The following is a 25,597-nucleotide window of genomic DNA, read 5'->3' on the forward strand; positions in this document are numbered from 1 at the left end:
AAAGCTTAACACACAAGCCCTGGCTAGCTTAAGTGCACAAGTGCTAAGCCAAAACCATGAGAGAGAGTAGAACACAGGCTTACTGATGGTGATGGCTCCTTTCTTTAAAGAGCAGAGGTCTTCCTGTCACTGGAGCACTGATCACTATTCTAATAGGCAGAGCTACAATCTAGGAGGCTATTAAAAGGGTCATTAATAGGGAAGCACCTAATCTACTTTTTGAAATGCAGCCGAATCCTTCATGAAAGATTTGGGCAAACCCCAGACCTAGTCTGGGTCCTAATTTGCATATGCAAATTAGGGTCCTAAATTGCATATGCAAATTAGGGTCCTAAATTGCATATTCAAATTAGGGATGGGAAGGGGAAAAAGTGGAAAAAACATTTTAACTTCCTTGTTTTTTGACAAAAAGTCATGTGATTTCCCTTAACGCTTCTAATCTGCATATGCAAATTACGTTTGTTTGCCCAGGCACGAGGATTCCACCAAATCCCAATCCTGCTGAAAACAGCCAAATCACTATACCGAATACTGGATTCGGTGCATTCCTAGTCATTAGAGGTAGGTGAAGTATCAGCATCATGAGGATTTGCCTTTAAATCTGAGACTTGAGCATGTTGATCAGACCAATTTAGCTGGTTAGACAATTCACCAGTTTATTAAGTCTATTCAGATGTCCACACTGGGAATTTATTTTTTCGTTAAAGTTGCAGATTTTCAGTAGAAAGAATATTACAGCATTGTTGTTTCACACTAAGGAAGAGGGACCCATGCTGAGATTTTACACATATGCCTAATCTGCCTAGTTATGCCTTTGTATAGAACCCCCAAAATAAAACATTATTGCAGGAAAGTCAATGCATATAGTGAACTGTTGCATGTGGACAATTCCAATCAATTTTATCCAACATTTTCTAAGAAGTACCAAAATTGCTTCTATACTAGCGCAATTATCTGCTATTTCTTACATTTATGAAATACAAAGAACTCAATGAGGATATTGGGTTGGCTGAGATCCATAAAACAACCACATTCATGTTCTATACCACATTTGATCATTATTAAATAATAATATCATAAATGGAAGTTAATTGTGTCACTAGGCAGGTAGCAAACAAAATCTCTTGGAAGTCTACATTGATCTTGCAAATCTCCAGCTGTGCTACCAAGAAATAAATATATTTATGCACATTACTAGAGAATGTTACACAGTAGCATTGATTTTAAGTAGAATTCTAGTAATTCACCACTAGGTGGATTCCTATAACTGCTGGAAATATTCACTGTCACTGAGCTCTACCATGTCTCTGACACAGGCATAAGGAATATATGAGAGATGCATGTATGTTCTCTCCATGTCTCCTGTGTAGGTTTCCTCTGGTTCTCTACCACACAGGCATATTAATTGGCTACTGGTAATGACCACTATGTCTGTGAATGTCATAGGAGCCTGATGTCGGCATTATATAAATAAAAGAAAATAAAGGCATAAAAAATAAACAGGATACAAATACAGGAGTAAACAAGGGAAAGTTGTGCTCACCACTAATTTTTAAAAACATTAGGCAGGGTGCAATGAGGCTGTGACCACAAAATACATATAGACAAATACAAGAGTCCTCTGCACTCAACCCATTATCAATATATTTAAGACAGAGACATTTTGTGCATACTGCTACTGAAAAATGCCTTACCCTTTAAACAAAACAGGGATTGTTTGTCCATATATTGCAATATATTTAAGCTGGCCAACTACGTCAAAGTCATCCCATATCTGGCCAGTCCTACGCTCAATTTTCATCTGATTCATTAAGAATTCTATTGCTTCATTATACATTTTACCTCTCACCCTTCCCAGCTATAGTCAGGTGATCCCAATGGTGTCTAATAAAAGGGCAGCCAAGTTTGGGAGTTTTACTTTGAAAGCAGCTAGTAAGTTGCAGGTAAAACCTAGTCCCTTTGTAAAATGTATAAATACATTTTCTCTGTAATAATAAAGCAGTAGCTTGTACTTGATCCCAACTAAGATAAAATTGATCCTTATTGGAAGCAAAACCAGCCTATTGGGTTTATTTCATGTTTAAATTATTTTCTAGTAGACTTAAGGCATGAAGACCCAAATTACGGAAAGATCCATTATCCGGAAAACCCCAGGTCCCAAGCATTCTGGATAACAGGTCCCATACCTGTATTCACATAATACCAAGGTATTTTTGCTACAGACCTTTATTATGGACTAAAAAATTTATTACACAAAAATGAAAAGTTTCACAACCTCAAACTCCTGCTCAATGCATCTGAGGTTAAACACCTCTATATGCCAAAAGCCTAATCTATAGTTATATAACAAAAATATTGTGAGTTCAACCCAGTTTCCTTATTTCCTATATACAATCTATCCATAGTCATTCGAAAGTCCATGACTTTGGTTGTATAGTATATAAAACACAGCTGTTGTAGTATAACTTTGTATTTAAAATCTCAAAAAAAGATGAACTACCCCTTTAACCAAAAATATAAACACATTCCTTTGTTGTTATAGAAATTACCGACAAGTGCCTTTAGTCAGTGTGACTCCTCTCTGGAGCAAACTTTAACACATGGGGTGGGTTAATAACTGAAAGAATACACAGTAATCTGTTTGTAGTAGAGAGAACTTGGGTTAGGGGTGCGTATGTCTCTTGTTACAAAAAAGCAAACATGACTGCAGTATAATGTCAATAGAACAAAGTGCTCACATAGTTACAGGGGTTAGGATATAATATCCAATACTACTGCTAGCTATGCACAAGTCTATGCCAGAAGATACATACAGTATCAGTACAAGTTTTGGACCAGGCTACATTGGTGACTCTTCTGCTACAGACATGTGCCCAAACTGTTACTGACTTGGGCAGAGCTAAGGAAGTGTTCAGACGAGGCATCTGAGAACTGCACCGCTAAGCTGAGAATGTCAACAGCATTTCTTTTCATTGCTTGCAATCAAAATACTGATAATGGAATGCATTAACTGCTAGTCCGCAATTGTACCTTTTAAAGATACATTTAACATAAAAATTAGTCTGAAAATCCCTGTTAACAACTTATTCCTTTTATTGAAACCCACAGGGGACAATCTCATGAAGCGCAGCTTTGTGTTGCTACTGGCTGCCTTAATAACAAGTGGTGCTGTTCTGCACAAGCTTAACAGGGCCAAAATATTTCATAGTAACCTCTTTCTTTTTTTCTGTGTTTAAACATCAATTTGTATTCTTAAACCCAATGCCGGAATAAGAGCATATTCATTCATTCTGAATGGTACACATAGGCAGTGAAGGTAAAAAAAAAATATAAAACACTGGCCCTTTACATGGGGAAAAGCTTGAGAGCGAATCAATTCTCTCCAGCCACGCTCGGCTTGATATCACAGTAAGTCATCATTTAAGACCTTTCAGTGGCTGCTTACAATCGTACCTACATAATTCTAACGCTCGGCATTGTAATTGCCAGGCAAGACTTCTGTATTAAGCCCCCAGGCTCTGGCAAATGGAGGGGGAAGGAAAATCAATAGAATACAGTTTCCACAGCCTAAACCAAGGGAGAAAGAGGTTCAGTTGGTTAAAATAATATCAAAAAAATATCTAGCTCTTGCCACAAATTTCAAGGCAAGATCTTACTTTTCATTGTTTAACACACGGCGATGAAAATGCCAATAGCTTGATAGGAGCTGTCAGCTAATGCCTCTTTAATTTGTTAAGCCCAGAGAAATCAGTGTGCATGTCTAATCCTTCAGACAAATAGGCATTAGCAGGCTGGTCTGTCACATGAAGGATGCACAAAAGATATCTATCATAGGCAGGGCAGGGAGCTTGTTTCCCTATGGGGTACGGCTTTGGAATTCTAACCCTCATCAGTTACAAGCATGCCTCCTGTACGTAAGGTATTAAACTTTTGTCATTTTGTTTGACTGCTTAGGACTGACATTAAGTAACTAAATGGAAAGCATATTCTAACATTTTGACCACAGCAAAATGTGTAATTTACATAAAATATGTAATAAATAATTATAATCGTAATATTAGATTTTGCAGATGTTCACTGCTTTGCCAAGCTTAACAGGACAGATTCATCTATCACTAACCTTCACAAAATCATGGCTCTGCCCCATCTGACCAATGAGATTTTGCCATTTTATAGTTCTGGAGAGCACTCGGCATTCTTGGAGAGCAATGCAGAATGCTTTTTGAAGAAAAAACATATTTTAAAAAAAGTAACATTTTTAAGTACTTCAGCGAGTAGCCAAGCAAAAAAGTGGGTAAATCAAGTGCCGCTCATTTACTAAGGCACTGAAACTTCCTGCACAACACAACATTTATGAAGCAAATGGCTTATCCTGTGGCTTTGTTTTATTGCAGTCTTCCAAGATAATGGGTTCAAATTATAAAAAACTGTTATGCATTAATCAATTGTAATAGATCTATAACAATTTTTGTCAAGTATTGAAATGGACTGCATGAGAGGAGCATCTAAAGGAAAGGATTACAATCATGATACATATTTTTCTAATAAAAGATTATCTTAAAGGGGACCCGTCACCCAAAAAAAAATTTCCAAATCCTATTTTATCACATTAGTCAAGCAAAATGAACTTAAATTACACTATATAAATTATTTAAATCTTGTTTCTTTCAGTCTGGGGATTCATAATTATAGCAAGCAGGAAGCAGCCATTTTGTGGACAGTGTTATTAAGGCAAGCCTTGCATCATCTCAGAATCTTGCACCAGAATGGGGGACCTGATGTCCATCCCCATGTCCTGGCTACACAATTAAACGGTAAAGAGAACGGGGGAATGTGTGGAGAGCAGTGACATCTAGGAAGTGCTGAATGGAAAGTGAAAGTAATGGTCTGCCCCGCCTCTATGCCACTGGCATAGAGGAGGGGCAGACAATATTTGATTGACAGCTGAGATTTTTAAATGAGTTTACAACAGCTATGAATGCTTTAATAAAAAATAGAAATTGGATTTCATGTTTAATTTGAAAAGGACTTTTATTATACAGATTTGTGTGTCTGGATGACAGGTCCACTTTAATCCAATAAGTGAATTCATGTAAACGTAGCCAGAATGCTTCACTGAGCATTTTTACAAGTTACAGTGAAAACCACAGTTTTACATATGTGGCCCCATCAACATATAATGCATAATTAATTTCCCTGATTTGACACAATTTTATTCTACTGTACATATTTTTTTAATATATTTTCTATTAATAGTGACGTTTCGTTCTCCATTGTGACATTTTCGTTCCAATTGGGACCTTTCTAAAGGCAATCATTATTTTGGTTTAAAAACACCTGAAGGTTCAGGCAATGATAAATATCGGAGTTGTTCGAATCTAATAAACTGACCTATTCAACCTGACTGCCAGCAGGATTGATTTCTAAAATTTATAGCAAACTGCTTATGTCTGGGAATCCTACATGTGATATGATATACTCCAGGCCAGAGAAATACCCATGCTGATGCACAACAGGCCCCTCCTATATTTAATTTACTTCATTACATTGTACCCCCACCCCACCAATGCCATCCAGGACCATACTGAAATCCATACCCAAGTTACACTTCAAAGCCAAATTTGTCCATTTCTCTCTCTCTCCCAATAGCTGGAGAGACAGGCAGAGATATCTAAAACATCACAACAAAATCAGCTAATCAAGGACATCTTTGCATTTGGTGTGCATCTTGGAAGCAGAAGGGGCCAGTGTGCATGAAGCATGCCATTCTCCCCCAAACACGATCTTGATAGATGTGATATTGTATATTGTGACAGCTGCCTGATGTCTAATTCTGTGGGTGTGAAATAACACATGCATGAATTATGTATGCAAATTGACATGTGCATATGTGTTTAATGAACCAGGATGGTCATTTGCATGCACATAAGGGTGAAAATGAGAAAATCAAACAAGTTTTATTTACTCCTGACAAAAGAACTTCTAGACGAAACAAATCTAACACGGCTATTGTCTGACTTGTGTTGCACAGTGCCCTCACATTATACAGCACACTTATTTACAAAAACAATTTGGGTAACATTTTTTCCTACCTTTCAGTAATTACAGAAAGTAATTCATTTTCTTCCATAAACATGACCTATCTGTTACCTAATATATTAGCAATAAGCAATTCATTTTCAGCACTCCTTTTGAATATAACTTATGAAATTTTGTTTAGTTTTGTTTAGTTTCATCAGTTTATATAGAATAGACAGTAAACTATTATTGCTTGACAAACTCTGGCACAAGACCTTGCAGGCAATTCATGTGCAGGTCAAAAGTGGACCTTTTGGGCACCATGTTTTTGGGGTATTTAAAACAAATCATTAAAAAAAAAAAACTAGTTTTAAAATGTAGAAAACAAAGATAACGTATGCAGACTCATTTTATTTCAAGCATAAACTATCCCTTTTGATACTGGTTTCAGTTCCATTGTGAATGACATACAATAAGGTACCATAAAGTAGTTCAGTTTGACAAAATATGTTGGGATTAGGTTCATTAACAGAGTCCAACAAAAGAGCAACAAACTGGAGTCGAGTGCACTACACTACAGATGCATAAGTTTTGCTTTTGTGCTATACTTTTAGCTGGTTGCAATAAGCTTTTGGCTGATTTATTTGTTTATAGGCTTCCCAGACCCAGAAAACAAGGGAGGACTGCAGAACAGAAGATTCTATGAGCAAAAGTTTACAGAATTTATTCACTACAGACCGATGTAGATATGGAAGAAATGCTGAATTTACAGGATCCGTTTTCTAGAAACCTGTTATCCAGAAGTCCATTTTCATATTTAATTCATAATTTGAATAAAAGTTGAGTCACTCAGGGCCTGACCAAGCCGAAAGGGCACCCTAGGCACCCCGGTCGACTACCCCCCCCCCATTCGCACGCATGAGAAGGGAGGGGAGAGCAAAGAAAGGGAAGGGCAGAGGAGGGAGGTATGGGGGAATGACGGAGGGCAGGGGAGACGCTAGAACATCAGCGAAGCGAACCACCCGGACTAGGGGTGGGCAGAAGACATTTGAACAGGTACCTGCCCATGCTATTTAGGTAGAAACCTTATTTTTCTGTCTATTTAGTCTAGGCCCTCTTTACTAGATTCCAAGGTTAAACATTTATTAACACATTGCTATACCAAATTACCAGAAATAACAAATCATCAGAAATTTACGTTCATCCCAAATCTCTATTTAGCCTACAGGTGGGTTTCCAGCATATAATGAATTCACCTTATATCACAGCATAACTGCCCTTCCGACTGTATTTCAAAAAATATGTACAAATTTCCATTCATCTAAACATCAGCATAACGGGCCTTAAAGTGCACCTGTTTTTAAAGAACATTATACCCAACCAAAAGAGCGATAATAGAGCCCGCACTCTGGGTGTGGGTAGCAATAGCTTTTTTTGTTCAGAGCACATGTGCATAATGAGCTTATGACGTCATGTGCATGCTCATAATGTGCATGTTGCACCATTCGCTCATTATGCACATGCGTGTGCCCCAACATGGCTGCTTGCACCAGGAGCTCCCTCCCGGTGTGGGTGGCAATTTAAAAAAGAAAAACTACTGTTACCCCCAACTGGAGTGTGGACTCTAGTAGCCCGCAACTTTGGTTGGGGATATTATTTGGCAACAGGTGCCCTTTAAGGCTGTTAAACAAAGCTCACTACCTTAAGAAGAGGTCATTTCAACAGTTTAATAACAGTCTATGCCAGATAATATTACTTTGTAATGCATAAAGAATCAGGAACATGACCAAGGCCTTGCTCCCTTGCACTTCCCAAATTTGAGACTAAATAAATAAAGATGGTTGTATCATTTGACTCTCTTGTCCTCAACATTCAGCAAACGTGTGCTTCAGGTTACATAAAAAAAAAAGTTGAGTGGGATGCAGCAATCCAAGCATGTGTTTGGGGAACCTTGATGTGACTCTTGCTTTAACTGTACCTATGCAGTATTATACTTTATTATACTTACTGGAATGATAACCTCTTCATAGAAACTCCAGGCCAAAGCCCAACGCATTGTGCGTCCCTGGTAAAACTCTGTGTGTGCAACTTTAGGAACCTACAGTAACAAATACAAATATAATTTACATACTGTGCATTACACATTTTTTAAACCCAATCCTGCCCAAAAATGCGCGTTCTGTGCATACAGAGTAAAAACTTACCCCTTGTAATCGTAATTCCTCCTTCAAGGGAGCCAAACTGCATTTCTTTCCCAGCATGCAACTGTACCATCTAGAATTAAAGGATCAATAGGTGAGTGAGCTGCAATTTCAGGCAAGTGCACGGATTTCATGATTTCAAGACTGATAACAAAAATGGAAAATGAGTAAACAAGAACAAAGGAAAAATAAAATGATATAATCCAAGGATAGGTGACATCTGAGCTACAGATAATCACATACTTCAGCACTGAGAATTTCCCAGCTAAGTCAGCAGGCAGATGCTAAAGGTTGCAATCTTATACCAGTTGGACAGCCAAAACCTGCTAATACCTGCTATAATGTTATAATTGTTCTGACAGCAGATAGTGACAGAATGACTAAAGTCCTTTACATACTACAGAACAACCTGGTCTACTGATTAAAGCAGTCTTTGCTAGGATTAAAATGATGAGTCTGTTTTTCAACTGGCAAAATAGATGAGTTTTGTTTTGTTTTGTAGAAGGGACTGACTTTTACATGTGAGGATGGAGGCCTTGGCCTTCTCGACATGTAGAGCATGGTATGTACTGCATCCATTACTATCCAAAGGGGAGCCTGATATTCATCAGTTAAAGCAGTGATCCCCCAACCAGTGTCTTGTGAGCAACATGTTGCTCACCAACCCATTGTATATTGCTCTTAGTAGCCTCAAAGCAGGTGCTTATTTTTGGATTCCTGGCTTGGGGGCATGTTCTAATTGCCTAAAATCTAGGTGAACTGCCAAGTGGAACCTCCTGTAGGCAGCCAGTACACACATGGGCTACCAAACAGCTAATCACAACTCTTATTTGGCACCCCCAGGGACTTTTCTCGTGCTTGCTTCCCAACGTTTTTTTTTTACATATGAATGTGGCTCACGGGTAAAAAAGGTTGGGAACTCATGTCTTAAATTGTCTTACATTTCAGGTGACTAACTCACTTTTAAGCAGAGAGGCATCAAATCCAGTGGCTATAAGGCACCGGCCCTCCTGCAAAAAATAAGTCAGAGGGGCCTGGTGCACATTGCAAACTATCCCCCACACAGGTAGGAAAGGCTACGTAGAGGAAGCAGGACCACTGACCCGGCAAGGTCTGTATCCTATATAGTTACACCACTGGTCACATCTCTGTATGGCATTACTCGAACAATTTACTTTTTAAGTATTTACAGTTTCTTTCCTTGTGAATATGGTGACATGGTTGAACAATTCTTTCAAATTTTTATTATAGATTTCCTGTGTCAACAAACTCCACCCCCTACCAAAATATAGTGGCCTGTAACCTATGCAAGATTATTTTTTGAAAAATCCAAGATTCCATTTTTGATTCAGATTATGACAAATTACTAATATCAATTCCAGACATAGACAAGGATACCTGGACAAATGCAATACAACTATAACCCTACTGAAACAAGAGACTAACATATGTAGTTTAATTAGCCCTGCCTGCCTGTCTATGATTCGTGGCCTTCAGTAATAGAAAAACCTTACCTTTAATTAAAGTCACGCACAATTTATGGGTTCTTCTGGGAAAGCCAAAGAAGCTAAAGAAACTTCCTTATCATATAACTTTTAGTAAATACTACCAGGAGTTTTACTGATGCTCATGATTTAGGATGTGTGTGGGTGCAAGAATGTTGTGTGGGGGTAAGGAGCTTTTTCACTCACAGCTACGTTAGGCAGATTTTCAGACTCAAATGCACAATTTGCGAGTGACAGCAGCAAGTGCCAAGTGACGTACAATGCTTCTTGCTCAAGTGGATCGGAAGGGCTTGGCACAAGCAGTGTCATTTTGATGATCTCAAGGCAAAAAAAGGAAAAATGAAAGGAAGATCCTACACATAACAGTTAATCATTGTGCTACTTAATCCCTAATAGTGAGTTAGATAGAGTATATTGGTGGGTTAAAGTCATACCAAACCAAAACCAAAATGTTAAACTGGAAAGTTAGTTTAAAGTTATTTGTAAATGTAATTGCTATTAAATACAAGGCCAGCACGAGTGCAAAGCCGGTCTGAGATGAAATGATAAAGTTCGGCCAACTAATATACAATATACAACTAATATACAATATACAACTAATATACAATGTATATCTCGATGATACAACATTTCAGTCCTGGAGCGTCTTACAGTCGGTACTTAGTGGGTGTATCATTAATATTAAGTATAGCTCAGATTAATGAGACCGTGAGATGGAAAAATTGTGTTAAATAAGAAATATTCCAGACTTCTAGTTTATCTGACAGCAAAATGATTCACAACGCTCACAAAACATATTAATGTAGTTGGAAAAAATATTTTGATTTGCCCTGTTAAGTACATTAAAAAATGAGAGAGAAAGATAAAGGTATAGTATTATAATAATACTTGAGACCTGGGTGTTTTCAGAGGTCTTTCCATAATTTGGATCACCATACCTGAAGCCTGCTAAAAATAATTTAAACATTAAATAAAGCCAGTCGATTTTTTTGCCACAATATGGATTTGTGCAGATTAGTTACAATCGAATAAAAGGTATTTTATTATTAGAGAGAAAAAGATTTGTTTTTTTTATTATGAGTTATTTAGTCTATGGTATGGCTTTCTTATAAAATCAACTTTACCAGATTACAAGAGAAGAGCGAGTGGTTATATTACACAAACAAATACATCAAGGGAATTAAGGTCCAGGAAGCATTTTACAAAGTGAAAGTAAACTAGCACCAAGGGAGAGTTGGAGGCAGAAAAACTGAAGATAAGAATATTTCCTTACAGGTTATAAACAGACACATATTAGTCTTCCAGGAGATGCGGTGAGGGCTTAAAGGTCCCAATACACAGGCAGATATAAACTGCCGACAGATTAAGTCAGCATTTTATTGAGCAGTGTATGGGGCCCTCTGACAGGCTTCCACTATCAATATCTATGGGTTAAAAAATCCCATCGGATCGAGGAGCGCATTAGTTCATCGGTTCCAATTTAGGGGCTCTCCCCTTCATCTTCCAACCTCATTGAATAATTGTTATTCTTTGCTTTAAAGAGAATATACTGTCTTCACATCAATCGTTACAGTGTAAGGTCCCTATCACATACACACCATGATCGTATGCTGGCTGGAATTAAACCTAGGTTAGCACAGCTGCAGGCAGAAGGTACACGTCTCAGAAAATCACTGTCTACATTATACTAAAATGTAATTCAATGGTGAACTAACCCTTTAACTAGAGATGGGTTATGTTATTTTCTAAACCAGCAGTACAACAAAATGTATTTTTGTGTGAAAACAAAAAACCCTATTTAATAAGTAGAAGACACATGAAACATTCACAAATACAACTCCAAGCAAAGTTCACAAGATGAGGAAAAAGAGGGTTCTCCTGACATATGCACATGGCTTGGAACTCATCCCCATCCCTTTTCCTTTATTAATTGAGTAAATATTTCTCATAAGATCTTACAGTAGACTTTAAATGGGTTGTGTTCTTTTGAGTTTGAGTTAACTTTGAGTTAACTTTGAGTATGACGTCGAAAGTGATATTTTGAGACATTATGGAGCATTTGTTTTTAGCTGGGGTCAGTGACCCCCATTTGAAAGCTGGAAAGAGAAGAAAAAAGCAAATAATTCCAAAACTATAAAAAGTAAAGGCCAATCGAAGAGTTACTTAGAATTGGCCATTCTATAACATACTAAAAGTCAACTTAAAGGTGAACCACCACTTTAATACATCTTCACCATTTCACTCTTGTTATGTCATCATTACAGATAACTATTATAATATCAAGAAAATGGTTACATTTTGCATTAAAACTAATAATTATGTCTTTTCAGAAGCATATTTTCTGAGAGAGAGGCTGACTGCAGACTTGTAGTAATGTGCAAACTTATACTGAATGCTCATTCTTTTTCTTAAAAGAGAAAGCAATGCAACTGAACTTTAACATCCAATGAAAACAACAGGGTTTGACTGTTTAAATTAAAACACCTGAAGATCCACTTGTTTGGCAACCTTACCCAATATGGTCATATCAGGCTGATATATATAAGTGCACTGTAATAAAAATAAATGCAGGCTGCCAGGACAGGAGAGGACTGCATCAATGAGACAGTGAAGTCCTTATTCCAAAAGTTTAGGTTAAGAGGTATGTGTAAATCATAAATGCCATATTCTATCCTAAACAGTCATAACAAGGATGTCTAAAACACACAAATGCCCTTCTGACTACTGGCAAGGTAATTAATCGCCCTCTTATTTCTACTTAAAGGGGTTGTTCACCGTTGAGTAAACCTTTAGCTATTTAGCTTTTTATTCAGCTGCTCTCCAGGGTCCAAATCACCCTAGCAACCATGCAATGATTTGAATAAGAGACTGGGAAATGATTTGGAGAGGGCTTGACTAGAAAGATGAGTAATAAAAAGTAACAAGAGCAATAAATTTGTAGCCTTACAGAACATTTTTTAGATGGGGACAGTGACCATCATTTGAAAGCTGGAAAGAGTCAAAAGAAAAATAAAATTTAAAAAACATAAAAAATAAACAATGACTAACAGAAAATTTGCTTAGAATTGGCCATTCTACAACATACTAAAAGTTGGAAGTTAACTTGAAGGTGAACCAACTTGAAGGTGAACCACCCTTTTAATAATTTAATGTATGCAGGGCATAATGATCATGATCACACTAAGGTTGTTAAGAAGGTCCCACACATGTTACAGCTAAAATAACAAATGGACAAGTTTTTCTCTGGATGGTACCATATTCCATGTTCAATCTGCAACAACAAAGCCTACGATAACCCCTGGAAGCAATTACAAGAGTAAAGCCATCAGTCAAAAGCTAAAGATAGGCCAATGGAAGACAACTAATGATGGCCAATAAACTTCCAGAATTTGTCTTCATTCCTACCCATAGCATGCCTTTCTTTTTTGCTCTATGAGGCTTTCTTTTTGCTGGAATAAGATGTATTAGCTAGGCGGAAACTGGACAACTGAATTGCCATAGGTGTGGCAGTCCAATTCTATGCAAAACTGTAGTAGACTCACCTCAATCTCTTCTTTAGCTTAAGACTATCATGGATGATCCTCTTGACAAACTCCAACTCTCCCCCTTCAGCCATAATCTCTGTAATGCCTCCAGTGTTCACTGAGCTCGGGGGAGACCGATGAGGGTTGCGAGAGTTAACTCCCTAGGGGGAAAAACTCAGTTCTTGAAATGATACATTAAAATATACTAGTCATCCCTGTAATCTTACACAAAGGATCAGCACTATTCTGTTAAAAACTAACAATGTTTGTGTAATTTCTTAAATAAATACATGCATTTGGAGATGGTAACATGGTTAATATAGCCTTTGATAAAGCAAAGGTTTAGTTTTCAACTGTATGCTTGTAAGGAGAACCTCAGTGTCTGCTCTGTTTATTTTCCTATCGTACCATTAATGAGCATTATATTCGCAAGTATTAAATTAAAATATTCAGCTGTTGCTTATAAGTTGCTGAGCAAAACTAGGGTGTTTAATGATCATGTTATTGCACAGCAAAACTTTTTTTTTTTTACATTTTTCATAGCTTGTTGGCTTAAGGAATCTGGTTCTTGGGAGTCTATGGATGAGTTTTAACATAGAGCAGCTTTTAGTTGTATGTCATCGTCCTTCAAGGAAATACACAAATACCTCTTTGCAGTTTCCTATAACAAACAGATTCTACACTAGCATTGGAGCAAATTTCTGGCACAACACCCCAGGCATACAAATAGTGCTTACATCGCTAACATTGTTCAGTCTCTTACCTATTCTCTATTGAGAACAAAGAACGGTGCTTTGTCAGAGCAATCCCACCCTCCAAACTGCTCACTTATGCAAAAGGTATAAGCTGAAATAACAATCAATTACTATACACTGACAGTCTCTTGTACCTTCAGAGCAATTATGATCCTTTCCTTGATACTGTTAATCTCATACTAAAAACATATTAAACACAACAAAATCAGAAAAAGTCACCAGAGTGACTGTAAACCAGCAACCTGTAAGCAATCTAAACGGTATATATAGTTTTGCACATATATAATACTGCACCTGGGCTTCCAACTGGTTGGCAAAAAATGGAGGGTTGCACATGCAAAAATCATAAATGATTTCAGATTCTTCTTTCAGTGCATCCATCAACAAAGTTTTCTGGGGCACCTTAACCACTGCAAAGAAAGAAATGAAATAGCAATAGTTATGCAACGATAATACATATGCTAATGTACAGGAATTCGGCATTCACAAGTAGGTTAGGGGAGTAACTTTATTTCAAATGTATTTACACATTGCTGACACTTTCTAGAGATTATCCAGTATTTGATAAAAGCCTTTAATACAGTATAGTGACAATATCCCTTTCACAGTTATTACATTTGAGAGCCATTTAAACATTAGCTTTGATTGCAGTTTGTCTTTATAAATGGATTCTGTAGAACGGTTTTATACAGGCCTTAAATTAGGGTGGCCATCATACATTGTGGCACATTACTCTCACCAAGAAAATGCTCAACTCAGAAAACCCATTATTTAAGCATAATGTGTTTCACCTTTCTTTTACTTAACTCAAAGGGGTGGTTCACCTTTAAGTTAAGTTTTAGTATGTTCTAGAATGGAGAATTCTAAGCAACTTTTCAATTGGTCTTCATTACTTTTTTTTCTAGTTTTTTCGTTTTTGCATTTTTCTTCTGACTCCTTCCAGCTTTCAAATGGGGGTCACTGGCCCCATCTATAAAACAAATGCTCTATAAAGCTACACATTTATTGTTATTGATACTTTTTATTACTCATCTTTCTATTGCTGCCCTCTCCCATTCATATTGCAGTCTTTTATTCAAAGCAGTGCATGGTTGCAAATTGTCTCAGAATATCACTCGCTACATTATAATAAAACCCCTTTAAGGTGGGTGTACATAATCTGATAAAAGCTGCCGACGTGGCTCTTCAGACCAAGTCAGCCACTTATTGGCCTGTTTATAGGGCTCTCTTGAAGTCCCAGCTAGTTTTCGTCCAGATATCACACAGGTTTGATAATCACTGAAAACCTCTAGTGGCTTGTTGGCTTACAGCTCACCAGAATTAGCTAACCACTACAGTATATTTTTCTGCCTGACGGTGATTCCTAGAGCTTCAGTAGTCATTAAAGGAGAAGGAAAGACAGTTTATTGCGAACAGATTATCCACAATAGTGCAAGCTAGAACGCTATATTTATTCTGGATAATGCTTTACCATACCGGAGTAAACAGCTCTAGACCCTGTCTCTGTTTGTTTAGGATAGAAGCTGCCATATAAGCTTGGTGTGACATCACTTCCTGCCTGAGTCTCTCCCTGCTCACATACAGCTCTGAGCTCAGATTACAGCTGGGATGGGAGGAGGGAAGGGGAGACGAACAAACTGAGCATGCTCAAGCCCTGCCCTGGAGGTTTATGCTGAAAACAGGAAGTCTGATACAGAAGCCCATGTGTACACAATAAAAGGAAAGAAATGCTGTGTTTCTTTTGACAGAGGGCTCAGAGCAGCATTACTTTGAGGGTTTACTGGTGTATTTATATAGACCTTTCTGATAAAGCTTACTTGATTTTAGCCTTTCCTTCTCCTTTCTTTAAGAGCGTCAGGGCATGAACAAAGTGCTAACTAATACAAATGTCATATTTACCAACTACATGATACTGTAACAAAAAAGATTGATGAAAAAAACAGCAAAGCCTGTTTTTAGTCTTTAATGGAAAAAGTGAAAACAAAATTAAAATTATTATAACAGAATATTATGTTAACATTCCCAGTATCAAAAAGCTTCTTGTTTTACATGTAAAGCAAAGCAAAAGGCATAAAATGATGCTTTGTGTTTTGTTATTTAATCCGAGGAATCCCTCCAGGCTGACATGCCCTGTTTTTCTTTGAATTGCACAAAAATGGAGTGTGACAAATATAACCATTATTGTGGCAACCCACGCATGTAACCTTAGTTTGTGAAGTGCCTTTGGCTTTCTCACGTGTCTCCCTTTCTATGGCCTTTACTATATGGCTGGTTTCAGACACATCTCCATGTAAATACTCTAGGACACAAATTTTTAGGAAAGACATGCACATTTGCAACAAAAAAAATCTTGCACATTCCATAACTGAGCCAGGAGAAAGCACCAGAACACACTCAATGGTAAAGTTATACTAACCTATTTATAAACATTAGATTTGAACTGCAAAGTCTGGGGGCGGCGGCAAGTGAAAGAGTTTTGGTGGCGTGCGTAGCGTAGGCCACGCCATAGTTTTAGGCTACGCCCACTGAAATCCAACCTCTACAAGATTTTTAGGAGCACCATAGCAGCAGCAGAAACATTTGCTGAATGCCTTATAACCCAGAGCAACAGTATATTAAGATTATTCTGCAGTAGACTAACAGTAACCTGGGTTCTATGTATAGGTTATAAGACCTATTTTACAGTAATAGAAGAGGACACTGGACCCTCAAGCACATTACATAGCGACTAGGCAGTACATTATACATTAACTTTAGGGTACTGGTACTCCCATCAGATTATACAAGATGCAACAGGGACTGTCACCCCAAGCACAATATGTCATGAAAGCAGGGGGCACAGAAATCTAAAGCACAATACATAGGCAATAGATACTGCTATCCAATGCACATTGTAGACAGTTAGAGGTAGTGGGGGCTGACACCACAAGAAAAGCAAGCAGAAGGCAACACTTTCTGTGCTTCTGTTTTGAATTTTGGCAGACAACTGAGAAACACAGCATAGTCAATAAAACAATCTTAAACTAAAACTGGGTAAAGAAGAGCAAGTGTGCCATCTTTCTAGATGTGCCTCCCTCTCCTTCTATTCCACAATTCTTTATGTCCCGTCTCCTTATTCTTCAAGAATCTCCATACCTACCCCCCCCCCCACAAACACAAACACACACTCGTGTCAGTTTTTCTTTTCACTCTAATGATTTATTTGTAGGTAAATCTCCGGAGTAGCATTGGTGGTTCACTGGGCTCCGGTCCTTACACTATTCTGTAATCTCCTGGGTCAGATGCGTGCTGTGCCTGCGTGCACCTCTCTCTCTCTCTCTCGCCAGGAAAAGCAAACAATCACTGAACGGAGAGTTCAAGCCACCCACTGAACCACCAATGCTGCGATTCCTTGACATGGCCCCCCGTTTCTGACACCTACAGATTTACTTGAAGTATTTAATAGTGCAGCAAGTGCCGCATCTAATTAGGCAGTGGGCGGCCCACTTAAATACAGGGTAGAGCGGCCCCTCGGGCATTTGCCCGAACAAACAGGTTACCAGTCCGGGCCTGGACCAGCTACAAAGGCATAATGTAATCAGTATAAAACACGCCTACTGACGAAGATTATGTTTGGCGACGTATAAAGATTTGTCAATTAGAAAAACATCAAAGCCCCACTTAATATCAGTTAGAGGCAGATTTATCAACAGTCAAATTGAAAATTAGAAATTAAAAAAAAATTTATGGTCAAAACTGTCAAATTCGACTAGGGAGTTATTCAAATTCGATTCAACTTTTTAAAAAAATTTGAATTAGACTTTTCGAGATTTATAAAACTGTCCCTTAAAGAACTCAAATTCGACTATTCGCCACCTAAAACATGTCAAATTACTGTTTAAGTCAATGGGAGAGGTCGAGGGATCAATTTGGAGTTCTGTGCAGCCTTTGTGAGATTTCTCTGCAGGGGGAAGGGTAACAAGGGAAAACTGTACACAAGAAGGAAAGTACTCCTAACAAGCACAATGCAGGTAAAGCATTTAAAAGATTTCCATAGTAATGTACCTTTAACATTAGTCAACCTATAGGAGCACTTATGGCAGATATGAATCAGGGTATATTGCTCCTCTTAGAAATAAAGCATTTCACTACTTGTGTAACTGTAACTTGTGTAACTGTATAACTTATGTTGCTTGTGTGCTACATAGGATGATTGTTTGAGCAAGGCACAAAAACAAAGCAACTAACACACGCAGTACCTTTTATGAGGTCTGACAGATTATTTTGTTCCACGTTTTTCTTGGCATAATTATAGCAGATGTCATCCACTTCAGTAGCAAGGAAATACCAGCCATTGAGAGTTGCCCCAAGCAATGGATAAATGCATGATGCGCCTGTACCTAGGGAAAACAGAGAACGAGATGTTCAGTTATTCCAGCAGATTGAGAAAATGTGGAAAAGCCCAAGATAATTAAATGTATTTTTTTTAGGGTGATGTGTCTTTCACAAACACAAAACAAAAAAAAAGTCTTAACTGGCCAATGATCTAATTTCACCATTGGGGCCCTCTGTCCTCTTATAGTTTTACATTTTTCTTACAGACTGTCAGTCTCAGGATACAGCATATCTGCTTAGTGAAGGTGTGAATATTTGTCTACAGACACTTGCTTATACTTCATTTCAGCCTTTATAAAAGAGAGTATTTTACAAGGTATAATCAAGTGCACTGTAAAACTAGGAGAAATGTTTTCCCACAATTAGAATGAAATCAATATACATAGTCAGTATGCACAAATTGGAACAAAATAGTTTAAGCTAAAGACGTGTCCTTGGAAAACTGCAGAAAGATTTACAAGCGTTTTAATTGTCCAAAATACCTGGGAGTGGTATTAACTTGTACATAGATTATGCCATGGCCTTGTTTCCTTTTCCAATCAAATGCACTTTTGTGATGTTAGTCCGCTTTTGAAACAGACATTATACTCACATGGGAATGTAAATCACTTTGTGCAGAAGCTACTGCTCAGTAAAACCATGCCAGCATTCTGCCAATTTCAGGGAAATGTGGCTTTGTATTTTGCTAAATAATTAAATAATGCAGCAACATACCACACCATATATGAATGTTCTTTTGGGGGGGGGGGGGGGGGTTAGGTACACAAATTATACTAATGAAATTCACATCAACTTGGAATGCTGCATGCTTGGCCCTGCTGAATCTTTGGTGAAACCATCTCCCACTCTGAGCGATCACGCTCTGCTGTTTATGGTTATATTTCCAAATAGCTGACATTACAACGTCCATGAACATGAACCTACTGAAAGCCTGCTTATTTCCATTCATGGCACATTTGCCAACATCAAAAAGTTTTCACACAACTATTTCTGTGATGGTGTCACATAAGAATCATCATACGCTATACATGTCAAATGGTCCTGATGATTACATTTTCTGTAGTCATGGGTGACATTTTTCACCAGGTTTCACCTAGAGAAAATGCCCATAGACTCTAATGTATATTGTGCATTTTGGAAAAAGTCACACAAAAAAACACCCACTAATTTAATGGGTTTGGCGAATTTTCAGCATTTCGCAAATTAAATGTGAAGCAAAATGGATCAGATTCACCCACAACTAATATTCTTCTATTTTCAGCAACTACGGCTCACAGAGAGAGCAGCTGCACATCCTGAGACATAAGCAATGACAACAAAACGTCCTGCAACAAAGGGACAAACACTCTGTGGAAATTTAGCAAGACTGGTTATTACATTTTCCCAAAGACCATCTGATATTACTCTCCTATCTGTTCATTTGGATTAAGTTGATTATGAGATGGGGATCGGTTTATTGCAGTCCTATTATTCAGAACAGACTCTGTTAATAAACCCATAAAACATACCTGCATATTTTATGTCACATTAAGTAGTGAACTGAAAATTTGCCAAGAATAGGACATACAACAATATACAGTACATACTACAACATACTGAATGTTCAACTGCCTCTTAGAATGCATGTAGCCTTTTTGAAAACGGATGGTGGATTTATTAGACACTTTACAAGTTTTAATGGTAAGCACTGCTGCCTTACTGAGCTAGGGTCCTAGGTTAGATTCTAAATAAGTAGAACCCATACAGCGCTGAGGTTTTAGGTTCAGTTCCAGACAGGATACTGCAAGGAGTTCTGCACATTTGTGTGGGGTTTTTTCAGGTACAGGTTTGGGATCGGTTATCCAGAAACCATAGACTTCATTTAAATCTAATAATTCAAATTTTTAAAAATGATTTCCTTTAGCTCTGTAATAATAAAACAGTATATTGTACTTGATTCTAGCTAATCTATTATTAATCCTTCTTTGAGGCAAACAATCCTATTGGGTTTAAATAACTTTTTAGTAGACTTTTAAAGGTATGGATATCCAAATTACTAATAGACCCCGGAAAACCTCAGGTCCCATACCTATATTCGGTTTCCCCTACACACTTGGATTCCAATAGGCTGCAGTTGCATTGACATTTTACAACTAAAAATTATGAAATTTTTGGATGTTTTTTAAAAAAGTTGTTTGCCCCAATTCTTTAAGCACAAGTACACTACCCACTGTGGGAACCCTGGGGCTACTGCCACCTCAAGCAGTCGGTTGCTCAGCATCAACATGTACGCTTGTGTGTGATTCATATGAACAGATCGGCATGGTGCAATGGTGCCAAAAGGCTCAAGTACAAGGAACAGCCTGGGATACTTTTAATGAATGGTGCTGATTCGAGCAACATCTGCATCAATTTCTTCAAAACCACATTTGTGGCCGTAAATACATTTTTTTTTTTGTCCAACAGTACAAAGAAGCGCTGAAATTAGCTATGTTGAATAATTTGGCACAGGTAAATAAACAATGCTGAATTGAGGATCTATAAACACAAAGTAATAATGTGTATAAATTGTCATGAAGAAAACTGGATCTCTGTTCATTTACAAAAAGCTGGTAATAAACACACAATACATCAGTACTGTCCAATTAGAGGTCCATGGAAGACATGTGGTCCTCATGGAATTTATAGCCTCCCAGATAGTCCCCAGCTTCTTTAAAGGAGAACTAAAATCTAAAAATGAATATGGCTTAAAATGCCATATTTTATATACTGAACTTTTTTTGCACCAGCCTAAAGTTTCAGCTTCTCAATAGCAGCGATGATCCAGGACTTCAATCTTGTCACAGGGGGGTCACCATCTTGGAAAGTGTCGGTGACACTCACATGCTCAGTGGGCTCTTAGCAGCTGTTGAGAAGCTGAGCATCTTTTCCCTACACTACAGGCAGCACTTGTACAATGTATGTTGTGTGCTGCCATGGCCACAGAGCAGGATAGGCTGGAGTGCATATTTTCAACACCCTGCAAATTACTCTGTATAACACACACTGCACTTTTCTGCTGTTTTTTTTTTCTGGAGCACGTGTAATTTAATGATTAAATCCCTATTGCATTGGCAGCCTTCTCCCTTTCCATCCAGACCTGCCAGACAGGTCACTGGCTGCAGACAGAAATCTGTATACTGGCAGGGGCTAATTTTCCCTTTGAAACCAGCAATTCTGACACAGTTGCACATAACCAATCAGGTGAGAGGTAAAGCTGGCCATAGATGTGCAGATTTTGTTCTCACATACGATGGACGATCGTTTTTTCTAATGGACTGACCTGCTACTAACCATTCAGATTAAATAAAGTAGTAAAAATGTTCCGCCAACAAATATTAGTGAAAGTCACCCATGGATACAGTCAGATAGGCGATACATGCAGAGATATTACTGTTAGCCTACAGAAATCTTCTAACTTGACTGATTGACTAAATGACAACCATGGCACAAAAAATGTCGTAATGATTCACATGCGGTCCGAAAATTGTACAAATCTTCATTTTGTACGACTATATCTTTGTGTCTTTGGCCATCTTAACACAGTTTAGTAGATTGGGATGTACAGGAGCCATATGGTCTATAGTTGGCCTTAATTTCCCTTTATATAAATATTGAATCACTTGTTTGTGACAGCACAATATTCCTTTTTCAATAATCATTTGTATATTATACAAGAGTGTGTACAACTGTGAGCCATTTATCTGTTATATTTTATGATAATTTGATACAACTTTTTTTGGGGGGGCTGTTTAATTTCAGTGTATTTAAAAGCTTTTATGCCACAGGAGAAGATGATCTTCAGGAGCTGCCACACAAATGTACAAATATGTAGACAAAGCTGGTTCAGTGCAGTCAACACAAACAAATGTTTCAATCCCTAATGCAGTGGCCTGTTTAACTGCAAAAAAATACTACATGTGCATAGGGAATCTGCTCTGTATACTTGCAGCTATCCTACGTTTCCAGGTTGTGTGTGAAAGGCATCCAATGTCATAGCTGATGTCAGCATCCTTCATGTTGCTTAGCAATGCAAAATCAATCCATGCGGTTGCCAAGTAACAAATCACAAATCTAGTTTCTGGCTTCAAGTCTCAGTCAATTACCTGTAGCATCTCCATTTTTTATCATAATGCAGAAAAGGGTAAAAATATATTGATTACCATAGGTAAAGAAAATGTGTCCCGTAAAAAAGATCATATTCTTTACTGAGGCTACTTAATGGAAAACAAATGGAATTAACATTTTTGGTAGAATTTATTTTCTTATTAAATTAAACTGACTGGTTTGGATTTTAAAAATGCATATTGTGTACGGCTTTGGCCAAACCTTGCAGTAGACATTAAAAAAAGGGTACACTCTCCTTGGCAAGAACATGTAAGTATGCTAAAACACTTTCATGTGTCACATCCATTTTAGATGTTTTGGGGAAAAGTACAATATGAACACAGGTATAACCCAGAATAAATCACACATAATATGGTGCCACTGATCATGTTAGTTTGCTGCTGGGCACAGAGCTTCTCAGAGATTGTGTTTTACTGTACACATGCAGAGTATGAATGCATATAATACAATTGCACATTTGAATGTATACATTTGACTTGAAATTCATAGCTATATAAATGTAAATGTAAAAGTAATTGATTTTACATGTGGCCGTGACATGTATTAAAGCATTCGGAAAGCAACCTCCTTACTTTTGATACTTAGGAGAACGCCTCAACTCCTTTCCTACATGTAAAGCACCCAAATTGGTGTTAGTTATTGCTTTTATCGCTATAAGGCTATGGGCACACATGACTTATTCTTGGCCTGTGGATAAACACAGGCCAAGAATCAACCCCTATGCTCCCGCATCAGCGGTGTAGGCACATAAAGCATATTTTAGTGCCTAAAACTGCTCTGTGAGCCTGAACCCGATGTTCTGACCAGAACTAAAAATGAGGTTAGCCATGTAGTTTAAGAAAAAATTACGTATGCCAAAGAACTGTTTTGGCAACTGGTAGAGTAATATATAAAGACAGTGTTGGCACAGATTGGTATTAGAATTTTGGTTAAAAATCCAAAGAGTAAATAGGTCCAAATACAAGAGTAGTCAGCAAAGGTGCTGTCAGCTATCATATCATTACAAGAACAGATGCCTACAAAATTATACAGCAAGCTTTGTACTACTGCTAAAACCAACTGCAGAGTGAAGTTGTTTAGCAGTTGTAGACTTAATGGAGAACTAGGCCTACTATTCAGTTCAAAAGCTAGAAAAAAGGAGTAATATTTGGCTGCCAGGAACATAGAATCAAATCCATGAAATGTTAATCCTATGTTGCCCTGAGGTCATTGGTGGAGGGTGTGAATCTCCTAACTCGACATATTGTACAAAAAGAGTTAATTACTATGAATGCTAAAATCTTATAGCCAGTGTACAGGGCTTTTCCAAGAAATATAGACCATAGGTTATAGGGTTGGTGGGACAATACATTAAGTTGATACATTAAGTTAATAAATTTCTTATCAATTTACCTGTTGAGCAGAATCCCAGAGTTTCATTAAAGGCAGGTGCTATAATTGAAACAATAGTTGCTAATCTAGATTCTGATGAAAATGTTTCAAATCCACACCTGAACTACTGAGCTTCCAGACTCAAACACCAGAGACAAACTATCTGAAACCAACTGAACTGAAAAAAGTTTTGGAAGATGAATAACCCCTTAAAAGTACTGAAAAAGTTAGCAAGGTACATTCAATTGTGGTTCTAAAAAAGAAAGGTAGGGTGGAAACGGTCAAGTGATAACATAAAAGCATATAAAGCCAAAAAAGTAACTTTTCTCCCCTCTTACCTTGGGGTCTCTTCCTAATCCTCACGCATATGCAGGTATACTTTTATAGTTTGGCAACCACTAAAAATAGTTACCTATATCAATCCCGCGTCTGAGGGCAGTTTTGTCTGAATCATGGTAGTTTATCAAATCTTCCACCCAGTGAATGTAATTGAGTCTCAGTGGAACAGTAGGTATAAGCCTCTCCAATGGAATATCTATAGTAAGCCCAAAATCCTCTTTTAGGAGGGTGCAAGTCAAGGCTCTGACAGCACAAGGGTCCTTGAAGTTCAAGCTGAAATGAAAAAGTGTAAAGAACAATGAAAGGAGGTTGCTTTGAGGAAAACAATGTTTTAATTTAGTATGCATCAGAACTAAACATGCAAAATATAACCCTATGTCAAAATATCATAAAATAAGATCTGGAAATGATCCTCAACAACAATGTATTGGATTGTACTGCATCCGCTAGTCAAAATCAGGTCTAGATGAAAAAAAACATAATAAAACAGTCATGTCCTGGAATATATTTAAATGCCTGCCAGACACATTTATTGTATTTTAACAATGCACATCACACCATATCACACCACATATAAATAGCTATAAAAAGCCCTCAGCCTTTAGCAGAATTGGAATTGGCTGAGATTTCTTGATGTATAACACACTTCAGTAACTGCTCCTGAATACAAATTTAAAAACAATAAATAAAGGGGTGAACACATTCATTTTAAGTGTTCAAATAATTTGCGACATAAAAAGGATAATCTCTGCAAGAGGTTCAATATCAATGCACTCAGTCAGGTATCAATGTAATCTTTATTTTTACTTGGCTTGCCCTTCCCTTACTGGCTCAATTATCTTCTCATCTACCATGGCTCTCCTATTGTGTCATAATAATTGTACAATAAAGGTCGACAAACAAGCTAATCTTTCATTGAATGATAATGAAAGAGGATACGAAAAGTTGGATCAAGGACTGAATCAATGAGACGACGCAGTTCTCGATCCAACAAAAAAATCAAGCCTGCCACATATGACCAATTTCTGGCCAGATATCAATTGGGGGGCCTGTTGGAGGGCCCCATACATGGGCAGATAAATTGCAGTTGCAAATTGGCATCTTAAATCTGCCCGCGTATGGCCACGTTTACAATGTAACCTACTGACAAATGCCATAAACAGAATACAGGCAAGGGTGATATTTGGTGTTCTAGATAACCCCAAGACTATAGTAACATGATGACATTTTTAATTTAGCTGGAGTTCTGCCATGAGGTAAGAGCAGTAGCATAGTGGACAGTGGGCAGTCATGAACTAGATTCCATACTGGGAGCTACCTGCAAGTAATTTGTATGTTCTTCCTGTGTCTGTGTCAATTTGCTC

At 37.7% G+C, this 25,597-nt stretch overlaps 1 protein-coding gene across 1 annotated transcript in view; it reads right to left on the reverse strand.

The window, feature by feature from the left end:
* mettl16.L (methyltransferase like 16 L homeolog) overlaps positions 1-25,597 on the reverse strand; it is a 40,068-nt gene that overhangs the window by 9,271 nt on the left and 5,200 nt on the right. The window contains exons 3-8 of the mRNA NM_001091865.1: positions 24,307-24,506; positions 18,242-18,382; positions 14,298-14,413; positions 13,267-13,409; positions 8,223-8,292; positions 8,027-8,116 (exon numbers count right to left, since the gene is read on the reverse strand). Coding sequence (NP_001085334.1) covers positions 8,027-8,116; positions 8,223-8,292; positions 13,267-13,409; positions 14,298-14,413; positions 18,242-18,382; positions 24,307-24,506 — 760 coding nt within the window. The remainder of the gene's footprint in view (positions 1-8,026; positions 8,117-8,222; positions 8,293-13,266; positions 13,410-14,297; positions 14,414-18,241; positions 18,383-24,306; positions 24,507-25,597) is intronic.

This window comes from Xenopus laevis, chromosome 2L, assembly GCF_017654675.1.
Source record: "Xenopus laevis strain J_2021 chromosome 2L, Xenopus_laevis_v10.1, whole genome shotgun sequence".
Taxonomy (NCBI): Eukaryota; Metazoa; Chordata; class Amphibia; order Anura; family Pipidae; genus Xenopus; species Xenopus laevis.